A 15,354-nucleotide genomic window follows, 5' to 3' on the forward strand; every position below is an offset into this window, starting at 1 on the left:
GTATGAGACCAAGCCTTCAAGCTTTATTCTTTGAACCCGGGCTCTCATTCTTCACAGAAGAATCCACAGTATGTTTAGCAACAGGTTTACTAAACACCTTCCTCCAGAAACTTGTTTAGAAGCGCTTTAGGTAATTCTTCATGTTACATATTTGTAACCATGCCTACTGCAACCACACGTTTTTTTTTTTTCAGTGGCCTTTTTCCTTTGTCATCTGCCTTTTCCAGTCTTCATCTATAATTGTCTCCATTTAAACAGTTTAACAGGATATTCTCAGTGTAGGCAACTCTTGTCCCGGCTTTTGAAAAAAACTTATTTGCATGTTGTCCCTTCAAAGCTAATGACATCTGCACATTTATTTGTTGGGTACTTTACTATATGAATTCATAACTCTCTGAATTTCCAATGGAACTGTAAATAATTGAATGTTTTTAGTATTTGAAATTACTGTACTTATATTGACCATTTTAAATAGTGTTCTGATGTGAGATTTTTCTTTACAGATTGATGAAGATCCTGCCCTTGTCCCAGAGGCAATACAAGGTGGGACATTTGGGTTCAATTCATCTGCCAACGTACCAGCTGAAGGATTCCAGTTTTAGAAAGTGTATTTGGAATTTAGGGTACAGTGCAGCACTGAAATGGTTTGATCCATCAAGCTTGGCTCATGGGATCCGCTGCTGCTGCATTAAATCGGGAAAGAATTGTGCAGTTTTCATTTGGATTCAAGAAGCCCAGATGAAGTCAAGATGGCGAGTGGGTGCGAGTGAGAATGAGTGGCAAATGTAACGAAAACCTACACAATGAATGCTTATTTAGGTTGTGCAAAGGAGAAGGGCTAAAGGTCAAAGATCTTCAGTGACTGAGAAGGAACATTGACTTGGAGCGATTGTGGGGGGAAAAATGCAGTTCTATCATCATCAAGCCTTCTAAGCATAAGAGAATAGGATACCCATAGAAGTCAAAGGAGAATGAGCCCAGGGCTTGCTACGAAGCACTGTGTGAATGCAAGACATTGAATGAATGTCTAGGCTCAAAGCTGTAGAGCCAGGCTTATCTTTCAAATGTGGGGCTTTTCAGCCAAGAAGCTGACACCCAGATCTGGAGTGGCGTGTGTACGAGAGACGAGAGTATGGGTGTGGCGCTGTATGTGAACGCATGCAAGCTTGATTCGCCTTCAAGGGGCCGATACTAAACCTAGAAAATCATCAAAATGAGTTTATAAGTGTTACCTTACACTGGACATGAAAACGAAGACCGGTTTAGCAGCAGATTATGGATAACTCTGCATCCTGTGTGCTTTTTTTCACATTTCCCTTTCTCCTCCTTCAGTTACTTCTTTTTAATTTCTTATTTACATGTATGGCTTATATTTTTATTTGCTTGTATGTTGAAGATAAATTCTGGAAGGCTTCCCTGTGCATTTGCACCAGATGAACGTTTGATGTTAGGAAATATGTTCCGTATCATCAAAACTAATTGGCAATAACTTTGCATGAAAAAAAATTGTTCCTAAGGACGAATGGAAAAAGCAGATTCCATATAGAATAAACAGTCCAGACGCTGTTTAAAAAAAATCTTTTCATTTTCAGCAATACCCTAAAAATCTCTGCATGTGGTAATCTGCAAAATAGTTCATTTTTAGATGAATTTGAGTCTGTACAAATGTTTAAGTTGTGGTAGAATCCTGTGCTGTGTTTCAATGTTTCTTGTTTTCAAACTTTGTTTTCTATGAAAATGATATGGAAACTTATCAATAGAAATTTGGTGCATATGTACTGCTGAATAAAGACAAGTAAAAAGATGTGAATAGATGTACAAATCGAACTGGTCTGAACACCTTTAATATGCTTAATCTGTTCAGTTGTTTTAGAATCTTTTTATCTTACAGTAGACGTAGGCAGCCACAAACTATCTATTTTGAGCCACTTTAAAGAGAAAACTTTGTATTTTTTAAAAAACTTGCATTTGGAGCATGCAAGTGTTTTTTAATTGGAAGATTGCCTCGGTTTTGAGGCGCTGCGCACTAAATCAAAGGCAACCTCGATTAGTATAATAACCTAAAACTCTTCATAAGGTGGCTCATTGTAGGAACTGCTGTGCCTTCCCCTTTGAGCACAAATGTTGCATGAACAACAGTTTGCTGTTACAAAACTTACAAAGTTAGCCACCATTAGCAAGTAGACCTACTTTGTTTTACAAGTTAAATCGTCCTGAAACAGTGTAGAATGGATAAAATTATTTTGTGATCATAACTCTTTGTTGATCTAAAGTATTTTTGCAGCATTCCTTGTCATCTAAAACATGGTTACAATTTAACACAGCAGAAATTATCTAGCTACAACAAAGGCTAGTCTTTCTTGGGGGAAATAAAGATTAAAACACCGAGATATTGCCTTTGTGTTTTTTTTTTTTTTTTTGGTTTTTTTATGCATTTGAAAATACTATTAAATCTGAAAATTTATGAAAACATGATTTAATATGGAGAGTCCTCTCGTTCGTTTCAGTATTTCCCTTTTACAATACTGCTGTTACATTAAGTTTTAGAAATAGACCAGCATAATAAAACTTTCTTCTCCCACCTTTGGGAAACAATGGGAAAACTATTGGTGTTTATGTTGTGGTTCCATTGAAAGACAGTTTTTTTGGCATGGCCGGTTTAAATGGGTTTGTTACTTTCCTAGATTCTTCGCAATGTTTGACCCTTATGTCAATACGGTTTTAACTCCTTGTCAAGGGTCCATTTCATTCTAGTTGTTGCAGTATCCTCTGTGTAGGAATTGGCTGAGTAGTCCAGCAAGTGCAAAGTCTTGTACCCCACCGCTGATCCACCAATGTAGGAAGTTGGCTCTGTATGCACTATTTCAAAGTAAGGAATAGTAATGCAGAGAGCCCAAGGGTTCCCCTTAGAGGTAAGATAGTGGCAAAAAGAGAATTCTAATGCTCTATTTTGTGGTAGTGTGGTCGAGCAGTAGGCTTATCAGAGGAGTAGTGTTAAGCATTTGTTGTACATACACAGGCAATAAATGAGGAACATACACTCAGAGACAATTCCAGCCCAATAGGTTTTTATATAGATGTAAGGAAATGCCTCCTTGGCATGGTTACCCCCTGACTTTTTGCCTTTGCTGATGCTAAGTTTTGATTTGAAAGTGTGCTGAGGCCTGCTAACCAGGCCCCAGCACCAGTGTTCTTTCCCTAACCTGTACTTTTTTCACAATTGGCACACCCTGGCATCCAGGTAAGTCCCTTGTAACTGGTACCCCTGGTACCAAGGGCCCTGATGCCAGGGAAGGTCTCTAAGGGCTGCAGCATATCTTATGCCACCCTGGGGACCCCTCACTCAGCACAGACAAACTGCTTGCCAGCTTGTGTGTGCTGGTGAGGACAAAACGAGTAAGTCGACATGGCACGCCCCTCAGGGTGCCATGCCAACCTCACACTGCCTATGCAGTATAGATAAGTCACCCCTCTAGCAGGCCTTACAGCCCTAAGGCAGGGTGCACTATACCATAGGTGAGGGCACCAGTGCATGAGCACTGTGCCCCTACAGTGTCTAAGCAAAACCTTTAGACATTGTAAGTGCAGGGTAGCCATAAGAGTATATGGTCTGGGAGTCTGTCATGCACCAACTCCACAGCACCATAATGGCTACACTGAAAACTGAAGTTTGGTATCAAACTTCTCAGCACAATAAATGCACACTGATGCCAGTGTACACTTTATTGTAACATACACCCCAGAGGGCACCTTAGAGGTGCCCCCTGAAACCTTAACCGACTATCCGTGTAGGCTGACTGGTTTTAGCAGCCTGCCACACTAGAGACATGTTGCTGGCCACATGGGGAGAGTGCCTTTGTCACTCTGTGGCTAGTAACAAAGCCTGTACTGGGTGGAGGTGCTTCACACCTCCCCCTGCAGGAGCTGTAACACCTGGCTGTGAGCTTCAAAGGCTCACCCCCTTTGTTACAGCACCACAGGGAACTCCAACTAGTGCAGTTGCCCGCCCCCTCCGGCCACGGCCCCACTTTTGGTGGCAAGGAGGAGCTAATGAGAAAAACAAGGAGTCGTCACTGGCCAGTCAGGACAGCCCCTAAGGTGTCCTGAGCTGACGTGACTCTGACTTGCAGAAATCCTCCTTCTCTCGTAGGGGATTTCCATGTATAGTCATAAGCACTGAATAGTTCCGCGGGGACCCCGGAGCACTGTTGTGAAGTATATTCTTAAGTGCAATCATCAGCCCCTTGACAAAAAAGGTCTGTGAAAAACACTTAAGAATAACAATGTGCAGCCTATGTGAACAGCTACACAGGCCAAATTGTTAGAAGAAAAAACAGTTGTAGTGTAAATTCACGTTTAAACCTCTATTTATTCTATAAATAAATACATTCTCATATTTTATTTACACCTCATGAGAATAAAACAATGTAGGGCAGTGTTGCCCATAGGCTGCCATTATACAGAATGAAAATAGAGCTGTGCCTTTAAGAAAGTAAAGTCTTCCTGTTTCCCATCATGCACAGCAAAAGGCAGTTGCCTCAGTTCTTTTTTCCGGCTCCTTTCTGACAGGACCCTGAAGCATTGAGCTCTACCTCACAAAATCCTTTTGTGACAGAAATTCATTTAAAATCTTTTGAATTTCAATTTCACTCGACGTTTTTAACATTGAGTGATCACTTTTTGCTTTTTTCTGTTAAATTCTGACAGAATTTTGAGGTTTTTCTACTTCAGAAATGCCTTCACTGTTTGACAAATGCCCTTCTTGTGGCAGAAAAAAGGCCAAAACAGATCCACATCGGGTCTGTATCATTTGTCTTCCATCCAGCCACAAACCGGAGTCGTGTGACATCTGCAAAACTTTCTCCAGAAGGACCCTTCGTGACAGGGAGAAAATCCGACTCCAGGCGAAAGAGGACAGGAGGAAAAGTGGTCATTCTACCACAGAGCGAGGAGAAGGTCAGTCTTCTACCAGGGCTCACCCTGTTTCCTCTATAACTCCGACCAGACCTGCTCAAAAACGGCACAGGTCTCCGAGACAATGAACGGCGCCAACATGCTCGCCGTCGAGGAGTGGTTCGCCGGCGAGAAATACATCGCTCGCCGTCGACAACTATTTCGCCATCGAAGACGTGGACTCTCGCCGTCGAGATCTGGGTCGCCGTCGACACGGCGAGGACGTTCCACGTCGAGGCGATCAACGTCGAGGGGGAGTGCTCTCGTCACCGTACTTAGACGTCGAGGAGTGTCGACGTCGAGACAACAATCAAAAAGGCCTAGAAAGGTTTATACAACGTCAGAATCCTCGGCCTCACTCATCCTACTTCCAGCGTCTCCACAACTCTCTCCTCAACAATCGCCATTGCCACAGACGCCGGTAACATCTACGGCGCCTCTTCCGGCTCCTCCTTCAGAGTCTGTTTTGAGGACTCCAACGCGGTCTGTAAGACGTTCTGGACATTCCTCTAGACGCTCATCTTCCTCTCTGCACCACCGTCATGAATCAGAGATCTCAGCATTCACATCACAGGCGTTCTTCGTCTACACGGGACTACTCTCCAACCCTATCGGACTCGCCGTCCCCGAGTGTCTCCCCCATAGATGATGTGAATACGTTCCAGGAGGTCTTAGTACGAGGGGCGACCAAGCTGAACATCCCGCTGGCGGTACCTGCCCCATCGACGTCAGTGATCTTCGAGACCTTACATCACAGGACATCTTCCAGACCTTTACTTCCACTGGTTCCAGGTCTCCTTGAACCAGCAATGGATATTTTCCTTGCACCGGCCGCAACGAAGTCTGCTCCCTCCAGACTTATTAAAAAATATCGTCCACCAGAACAAGATCCTCTATTCTTGAGGTCGGACCCAGCACCGGATTCGGTGGTCATAGTAGCGGCAAAGAAACTGCATTCAACTTCACCGTCTTCTTCTTCGCCCCCAGATAAAGAGAGCAGGAAGATAGATGCTGCAGGACGAAAAGTATGTTCTACTGCAGCCGTCACGATGAAGGCAGCCAGCGCTACTGCGTTATTAGGGCGATACGACCGGGCCCTCTAGGACTCTTTAATGCAGTTTGCGGAACATCTTCCTAAGGACAAAAGGGAAGATTTCCTGGAGGTCGTGGGTGAGGGAGCCATGGTTTCTAACCAAGTTATAAGTGCTGCAGCTGACTCTTCGGTGCTATCCGCACACAATTATGCTCACGGGATAGCTCTCAGAAGGCATGCATGGTTGACTTACATCACTCAAACCTGAAGCACAGCAGAGAATACAGAATTTACCTTTCTCGGGCTCCACCTTGTTCGGTTCTCATGCCGATGATGAGATGGCTAGAATGAAGGCTGAACTAGATACCCTGAAAGCGGTAGGCATGGAAAGACCGAAAGAACAAAGAAAGGTATTCCGGCCATATCAACGACAACTTTTCACCCACCGGTATCAGTCTCCACACTGGATGTCTTCGCGCCCCCAGCAGCAGCAACAGCAACATCAAAGGGGTTTCTCCACACAGCGAAGGTCGACAAGGGGTCGTTCAACACCCCAAACTCAGACAACTCGACAGGCTCCCACGTCTAAGCCCTGAATCTTTGCTTCCCCCTCCTCCGTTATCCACTCCGGTAGGGGGAAGTATCTCAAATCATCTGGACGAGTGGCTACGCATCACATCAGACGCCTGGGTATTGAATATTGTGAAACATGGTTACGCTCTCAGATTCACCAGTTCTCCACCATCTGTTCCACCCAAAACAGCCAACCGCCATCTCGAAGCTCTTCAGTTAGAGGTCAATATCCTATTGCAAAAAAGAGCCATAGAACCCGTTCCGATCAGCCAGCAAGGGAAGGGGATTTATTCGAGATATTTCCTTGTACCGAAAAAAGACAAACAAGAGTTTCGTCCTATTTTAGATCTGAGGACAGCAAACAAATGGTTTCGCAAAGAAAAATTCAGGATGTTAGCCTTGCACCAAATTTACCCACATCTACGTCGGGGCGACTGGCTCTGTGCAATAGACCTTTGCGACGCTTACTTCCATATCCCGGTGACCAAGAAACATCAAATTCCTAAGGTTCACCGTCGGAAAACATCATTTCCAATTTGCAGTTCTACCTTTCGGCCTAAAATCAGCACCGAGAACTTTTTCCAAATGCATGGCGGTAGTAGCCGCCCACTTGAGAAAACAGCGAATATTCGTCTACCCCTATCTAGACGATTGGCTCATAAAGGCCTCCAGTTATCTCGAGGCGCAACAACATTTCAAATGGACTCTACAACTGTTGCAGAAACTTGGTCTTCAAGTCAATCTCCTGAAATCTACAGCAACACCGGTTCAGAGGTTGCATTACTTAGGGGCCATTGTAGATACCAGGCTAGGAAAGGTGTTTCCTTCGGAGGAACGACTATTATCGATTCTCCAAAAGTGCAAACAACTGCAGGAAAGACCTCAAGCCACTGCAAGACTAATAGCTTCTCTACTGGGCTCGATGGCGTCTTGTATCCATCTTGTTCCCAATGCTCGCCTCCATATGAGACCATTGCAGGAAAATCTGGAGGATCAGTGGTGTCAACTGAGGGACGATTGGGAGAACAAAGTCCTTCTTTCCCCTCACACTCTACAATCCCTCAAGTGGTGGTGTTTACCCAGCAATCTCTTGGTGGGGGTTCCGTTCCAACAACGGCCTCCATCTCAAACCATCATAACAGATGCGTCACTGCTCGGATGGGGGGCGCACATGGAACATCTTCGAGTCCAAGGCGAGTGGTCACAGAGAGAGAGTCTCTATCACATCAACCTGCTGGAACTTCGCGCAGTCCACCTTGCGCTCAAAGCCTTCCTTCCCTCTCTCAGAACAGAAACTCTCCTTCTCCAGACAGACAACGTGGCCACTATGTACTACGTGAACAAACAAGGAGGCACCAGGTCCAGAATTTTATCCAGAGAGGCTCAGACAATCTGGCATTGGCTTCTAGCCAGGAACCAGTCGCTAGTGGCAACTCACCTGCCCGGCATCCAGAATGTTCAAGCGGATGCCCTCAGTCGGGTAATGGACGAGAACCACGAATGGGTACTACACGACGACGTCGTTCATTCCATTTTCGCACTCTGGGGTACCCCCTCTACAGACCTATTCGCAACCCCAGAAAACAAAAATGCCAAAACTTCGCCTCCAGATATTACCATCCAGGGACACTGGGGAATGCCCTGTGGATAAGCTGGTCAGGAGCATTTCTTTACGCCTTTCCACCGCTTCCCCTGATTCCGGCGGTCCTCCAGAAGCTGTCCAATGCTCAGACCAAAATGATCCTAATTGCTCCGGAGTGGCCACGCCAGTGGTGGTTCCCAGACCTTCACCGGTCACTCAAACCACACATCAGGCTACCATATCGTCCAGACCTGCTCACGAAGTTCAGAGGGCAGATATCTCATCCCAACCCCTCATCGTTGAGTTTGGCAGCATGGCTCCTGAGAGTGCAATATGGACACTTGAACCTACCTCAGGACTGTATGGAAATTCTGAAAGAAGCAAAGCGCCCTTCCACACGATCAGCCTATGCAAGCAAGTGGAAGAGATTCTGCATTTGGTGTTTACACAACAACATTGACCCGGTTTCCTGTGGAGAACAATCGATCCTGCCATACTTGTTAAGTTTGGCAAAATCGGGCTTACAACTGTCATCAATAAAAGTTCACTTGGCGGCTGTAACGGCATACAGAAAGAGTCCTTCACAAACTTCCTTTTTTCGGATTCCGATTATTAAGGACTTCCTAGAAGGTTTAAAAAAGGTTTTCCCCCCCATTAGAAAGCCTTCTCCTCCATGGGAACTGAACGTTGTCTTATCACGTCTGATGCTGCCTCCATTCGAGCCGATACATAAGGCATCGCTGCAGCATCTCACATGGAAAGCTGCTTTTCTGGTGGCAATCACTTCAGCGTGTAGGGTCAGCGAAATCCAGGCCCTTTGCGCTCAGGAACCCTACACGGTTTTTCATTCTGCGAAAGTGGTAATGAGAACTCATCCAAAATTTTTACCTAAGGTAGTCTCCGACTTCCATGTGAACCAAACAATTTCATTACCGACTTTCTTTCAGAATCCAGCTACTCCTGCTGAGAACTCTGCACTCTCTGGATGTAAAGAGTCTTGAAATTTTACTTGGACAGGACAAAAAGCTTATGAAAATCACAACAGCTTTTTATTAACTATGGCCCAATCAGAACAGGTTTGGGCACGTCTAAACAATCTTTATCCAGGTGGATTGTTTCATGTATAATGTTATCAGTTAGCAAACAAATCCCTTGGTGGTAGGCCAAAAGCCCACTTTACCAGAGGGAAGGCAGCTACTGCAGCCTTGATGAGAAATGTCCCTTTGGCAGAAATATGCAAGGCTGCCACTTGGAAGTCGGTCCATACCTTTACTAAGCATTACTGCCTTGATACAGACGCTAGGGCAGATGCGCAGGTTGGACAGGCCTTGCTCAAGAATTTATTTGCATGATTCATGTTTTCTCAGTGCTCTTCTGTCTACTCCACCGCGGTTATGGGGATGGGCTTGCTACTCTATTCAGTGCTTATGACTATACATGGAAATCCCCTACGAGAGAAGGAATGGTTTCTTACCTGTAACTCCAGTTCTCTCGTAGGGGTATTTCCATGATAGTCATAAGCAACCCTCCCTCCTCCCCGGTGGAGTTGACATAGAACATGAGTATTATTGAGGTTGGTACTCCAACAAATGTTTTTTTGTTTCTTCATGTCAGGTTACTAGCCTCCAAAAAAGAACTGAGGCAACTGCCTTTTGCTGTGCATGATGGGAAACAGGAAGACTTTACTTTCTTAAAGGCACAGCTCTATTTTCATTCTGTATAATGGCAGCCTATGGGCTACACTGCCCTACATTGTTTTATTCTCATGAGAGGTGTAAATAAAATATGAGTATGTATTTATAATAGAGGTTTAAACGTGAATTTACACTACAACTGTTTTTTCTTCTAACAATTTGGCCTGTGTAGCTGTTCACATAGGCTGCACATTGTTATTCTTAAGTGTTTTTCACAGACCTTTTTTGTCAAGGGGCTGATGATTGCACTTAAGAATATACTTCACAACAGTGCTCCGGGGTCCCCGCAGGCGCGCGGAACTATTCAGTGCTTATGACTATCATGGAAATACCCCTACGAGAGAACTGGAGTTACAGGTAAGAAACCATTCCATCTTGCAGATGGAGGATTCCCCCAATAGGGATAGGAATGTGACCCCCCTCCCCTTGGGAGGAGGCACAAAGAGGGTGTACCCACCCTCAGGGCTAGTAGCCATTGGCTACAAACCCCCCCCCCCCCCCCCAGACCTAAACACGCCCTTAAATTTAGTATTTAAGGGCTCCCCAGAACCTAGGAACTCAGATTCCTGCAACCTAAGAAGAGGACTGCTCAGCTGAAAAACCCTGCAGAGAAGACGGAAACACCAACTGCTGTGGCCCCAGCTCTACCGGCCTGTCTCCTCCCTTCTAAAAGACACTGCTCCAGCGATGCTTTCCCCAGGGACCAGCGACCTGAATCCTCAGGGGACTGCCCTGCTCTAGAAGGACCAAAAACTCCCGAGGACATCGGCTCTGTTCACCTAAGACTGCAACTTTGTTACAAAGGAACAACTTTAAAACAACTTGCGTTTCCCGCCGGAAGCGTGAGACTTGCTACTCTGTATCCGACGCCCCCGGCCCGACTTGTGGAGAACAAACACTTCAGGGAGGACTCCCCGGCGACTGCGAGACCGTGAGGAGCCAGAGTTGACCCAGCGACGCCTGCAGAGGGAATCCCGAGGCTCCCCCTGACCGCGACTGCCTGCTCCTCAGATCCCGACACCTGGTAAAGACTGCACCCGCAGCCCCCAGGACCGGAAGGATCCGAACTCCAGTGCAGGAGTGACCCCCAGGAGGCCCTATCCCATGCCCAGGTGGTGGCTACCCCGAGGAGCCCCTCTTCCCCCCCCCCCCCCCCCTTGCCTACCTGCATCGCTGAAGAGACCCCTTGGTCTCCCATTGCTTTCTATTACAAACCCGACGCTTGTTTACACACTGCACCCGGCCGCCCCCGTGCCGCTGAGGGTGTACTTTCTGTGTAGACTTGTCGTCCCCCCCCCGGTGCCCTACAAAACCCCCCCTGGTCTGCCCACCGAAGACGCAGGTACTTACCTGCTGGCAGACTGGAACCGGGGCACCCCCTTCTCCATTGAAGCCTATGCGTTTTGGGCACCACTTTGACCTCTGCACCTGACCGACCCTGAGCTGCTGGTGTGGTAACTTTGGGGTTGCTCTGAACCCCCAACGGTGGGCTACCTTGGACCCAAACTTGAACCCTGTAGGTGGTTTACTTACCTGCAAAAACTAACAAACGTACTCCCCCCAGGAACTGTTGAAAATTGCACTGTCTAGTTTTAAAATAGCTATATGCGATTTATGTGAAAACTGTATATGCTATTTTGATTATTCAAAGTTCCTAAAGTACCTACCTGCAATACCTTTCATTTAAAGTATTACATGTAAATCTTGAACCTGTGGTTCTTAAAATAAACTAAGAAAATATATTTTTCTATACAAAAACCTATTGGCCTGGCATTGTGGGGGCTCAGGGGGACAACTTTGGTTACTCAGTCTTGGAGTCACCTGGGGGTCCTCCCTGTAGCGTTGTTTCTTCACCAGTCGAGTCTGGGTCGCTGGGTGCAGTGTTTCAAGTCTCACGCTTCTTGCTGGGATTGCAGGGGTCTTTAAATCTGCTCCTTTGGATACAAAGTTGCAATCTTTGTTGAACAGGGCCGCTGTTCTCTGGAGTTTCTTGGTCTCTTGGAAGCAGGGCAGTCCTCTGAGGATTCAGAGGTCGCTGGTCCTGGGGGAAGGGTCGCTGGAGCAGTTTTCTTTGGAAGGCAGGAGACAGGCCGGTAGGACTGGGTCCAAAGCAGTTGGTTTCTTCTTTCTTCTGCAGGGGTTTTTCAGCTCAGCAGTCCTCTTCTGTAAGTTGCAGGAATCTAAATTCTTAGGTTCAGGGAAGCCCTTAAATACAAAATTTAAGGGCGTGTTTAGGTCTGAGGGGTTAGTAGCCAATGGCTACTAGCCCTGAGGGTGGGTACACCCTCTTTGTGCCTTCTCCCAAGGGGAGGGGGGCACATTCCTATCCCTATTGGGGGAATCCTCCATCTGCAAGATGGAGGATTTCTAAAAGTTAATCACTTCTGCTCAGGACACCTTAGCTTAGGGGCTGTCCTGACTGGCCAGTGACTCCTCCTTGTTATTCTCATTATTTCCTCCGGCCTTAACGCCAAAAGTGGGGCCGTGGCCAGAGGGGGCAGGCAACTCCACTAGCTGGAGTGCCCTGCGGTGCTGGAACAAAGGGGGTGAGCCTTTGAGGCTCACCACCAGGTGTTACAGCTCCTGCCTGGGGGAGGTGATAGCATCTCCACCCAGTGCAGGCTTTGTTACTGGCCACAGAGTGACAAAGGCACTCTCCCCATGTGGCCAGCAACATGTCTCGAGTGTGGCAGGCTGCTAGAACCAGTCAACCTACACTGGTAGTTGGTTTAGGTTTCAAGGGGCACCTCTAAGGTGCCCTCTGGGGTGTATTTTGCAATAAAATGTACACTGGTATCAGTGTGCATTTATTGTGCTGAGAAGTTTGATACCAAACTTCCCAGTTTTCAGTGTAGCCACTATGGTGCTGTGGAGTCCGTGTTTGACAGACTCCCAGACCATATACTCTTATGGCTACCCTGCACTTACAATGTCTAAGGTTTGACATAGACACTGTAGGGGCACAATGCTCATGCACTGGTGCCCTCACCTATGGTATAGTGCACCCTGCCTTAGGGCTGGAAGGCCTACTAGAGGGGTGACTTATCTATACTGCATAGGCAGTGTGAGGTTGGCATGGCACCCTGAGGGGAGTGCCATGTCGACTTACTCATTTTGTTCTCACCAGCACACACAAGCTGGCAAGCAGTGTCTGTGCTGAGTGAGGGGTCCCCAGGGTGGCATAAGAGATGCTGCAGACCTTAGAGACCTTCCCTGGCATCCGGGCCCTTGGTACCAGGGGTACCAGTTATAAGGGTCTTACCTGGATGCCAGGGTGTGCCAATTGTGGAATCAAAAGTACAGGTTAGGGAAAAAACACTGGTGCTGGGGCCTGGTTAGCAGGCCTCAGCACACTTTCAATTCAAAACATAGCATCAGCAAAGGCAAAAAGTCAGGGGGTAACCATGCCAAGGAGGCATTTCCTTACAATGGGTCTCCCTGAAAAACTCAAAAGGAGCTGGGATGTTCTCTTGCCATGTCTGCTTTTCGCTTACAGCGAGGTGCCTCCGAAGGGAGTAGGGTTTTCCCTCTTTGAACTTCTGTTTGGCCACCCTGTAAGGGGACCACTAGCTCTTGTGAAAGAAGGCTGGGAGAGACCTTCATGAGCCTAAGCAAGATATAGTGGACTATGTGCTTGGCCTGCGTTCAAGGATGGCAGAGTACAGGGAAAAGGCAAGTAAAAACCTTGAGGCCAGCCAACAGCTCCAGGAGTTTTGGTATGACCAAAAGGCTGCAATGGTTGAATTTCAACCAGGGCAGAAAGTCTGGGTTCTGGAGCCTGTGGCTCCCAGGGCACTTCAGGACAAATGGAGTGGCCCTTACCCAGTGCTAGAAAAGAAGAGTCAGGTCACCTACCTGGTTGACCTAGGCACTAGCAGGAGCCCCAAGAGGGTGATCCATGTGAACCGCCTTAAGCTCTTCCATGACAGGGCTGATGTGAATCTGTTGATGGTAACAGATGAGGACCAGGAAGCTGAGAGTGAACCTCTCCCTGATCTCCTCTCCACAAACCCTAAAGATGGCTCAGTTGGAGTGATCTACTCAGACACCCTCTCTAGCCAACAGCAATCTGATTGTAGGAAGGTCCTGCAACAGTTTGCTGAGCTTTTCCCTAACCCCTGGTCAGACACACCTGTGTACCCATGATGTGGACACAGGAGACAGCATGCCTGTCAAAAACTAAATATTCAGACAGTCTGACCAAGTTAAGGAAAGCATCAAGGTGGAAGTCCACAAGATGCTGGAACTGGGAGTAATTGAGCACTCTGACAGCCCGTGGGCTAGCCCAGTGGTCTTAGTCCCCAAACCTCACACCAAAGATGGAAAGAGAGAGATGAGGTTTTGTGTGGACTACAGAGGACTTAATTCTGTCTCCAAGACAGATGCCCATCCCATCCCATTCCAAGGGCTAATGAACTGATTGACAAATTAGGTGCTGCCAAATTCTTAAGTACCTTTGACTTAACAGCAGGGTACTGTCAAATCAAAATCGCACCAGGAGCAAAAGAAAAGACCGCATTCTCCACACCTGATGGGCATTATCAGTTTACTGTTATGCCCTTTGGTTTAAAGAATGCCCCTGCCACCTTCCAAAGGTTGGTGAATCAAGTCCTTGCTGGTTTGGAGTCCTTTAGTGCAGCTTATCTTGACGATATTGCTGTCTTTAGCTCCAGCTGGAAGAATCACCTGGTCCACCTGAAGAAGGTTTTGAAGGCTCTGCAATCTGCAGGCCTCTCGATCAAGGCATCCAAATGCCAGATAGGGCAGGGAACTGTGGTTTACTTGGGACACCTTGTAGGCGGAGGCCAAGTTCAGCCACTCCAGCCTAAGATCCAGACTATTCTGGACTGGGCAGCTCCAAAAACCCACTCAAGTCAGGGCATTCTTTGGCTTGACTGGGTACTACAGGAGGTTTTTGAAGGGATATGGATCCATAGTGACAGCCCTCACAGAACTTACCTCCAAGAAAATGCCCAAGAAAGTAAATTGGACTGTAGAATGCCAACAGGCCTTTGACACCCTGGAACAAGCAATGTGCACAGCACCAATTCTAAAAGCTCCAGATTACTCCAAGCAGTTCATTGTGCAGACAGATGCCTCTGAACATGGGATAGGGGCAGTTTTGTCCCAAACAAATGATGATGGCCTTGACCAGCCTGTTGCTTTCATTAGCAGGAGGTTACTCCCCAGGGAGCAGCGTTGGAGTGCCATTGAGAGGGAGGCCTTTGCTGTGGTTTGGTCCCTGAAGAAGCTGAGACCATACCTCTTTGGTACTCACTTCCTAGTTCAGACTGACCACAGACCTCTCAGATGGCTGATTCAAATGAAAGGTGAAAATCCAAAACTGTTGAGGTGGTCCATCTCCCTACAGGGAATGGACTTTATAGTGGAACACAGGCCTGGGACTGCACATGCCAATGCAGATGGCCTGTCCAGGTTCTTCCACTTAGAAAATGAAGACTCTCTTGGGAAAGGTTAGTCTCATCCTTTCGTTTGGGGGGGGGGGGGGGGAGGGGGGT

General features: G+C 47.0%; 1 protein-coding gene across 1 annotated transcript in view; it reads left to right on the forward strand.

The window, feature by feature from the left end:
• KPNA4 (karyopherin subunit alpha 4) overlaps nt 1-2,388 on the forward strand; it is a 220,172-nt gene extending 217,784 nt beyond the window's left edge. The window contains exon 17 of the mRNA XM_069213245.1: nt 504-2,388. Coding sequence (XP_069069346.1) covers nt 504-602 — 99 coding nt within the window. The 3' untranslated portion in view covers nt 603-2,388. The remainder of the gene's footprint in view (nt 1-503) is intronic.
• The last annotated feature ends 12,966 nt before the right edge of the window (nt 2,389-15,354 follow it).

This window comes from Pleurodeles waltl, chromosome 11 (genome assembly GCF_031143425.1).
Source record: "Pleurodeles waltl isolate 20211129_DDA chromosome 11, aPleWal1.hap1.20221129, whole genome shotgun sequence".
NCBI classification, from domain to species: Eukaryota; Metazoa; Chordata; class Amphibia; order Caudata; family Salamandridae; genus Pleurodeles; species Pleurodeles waltl.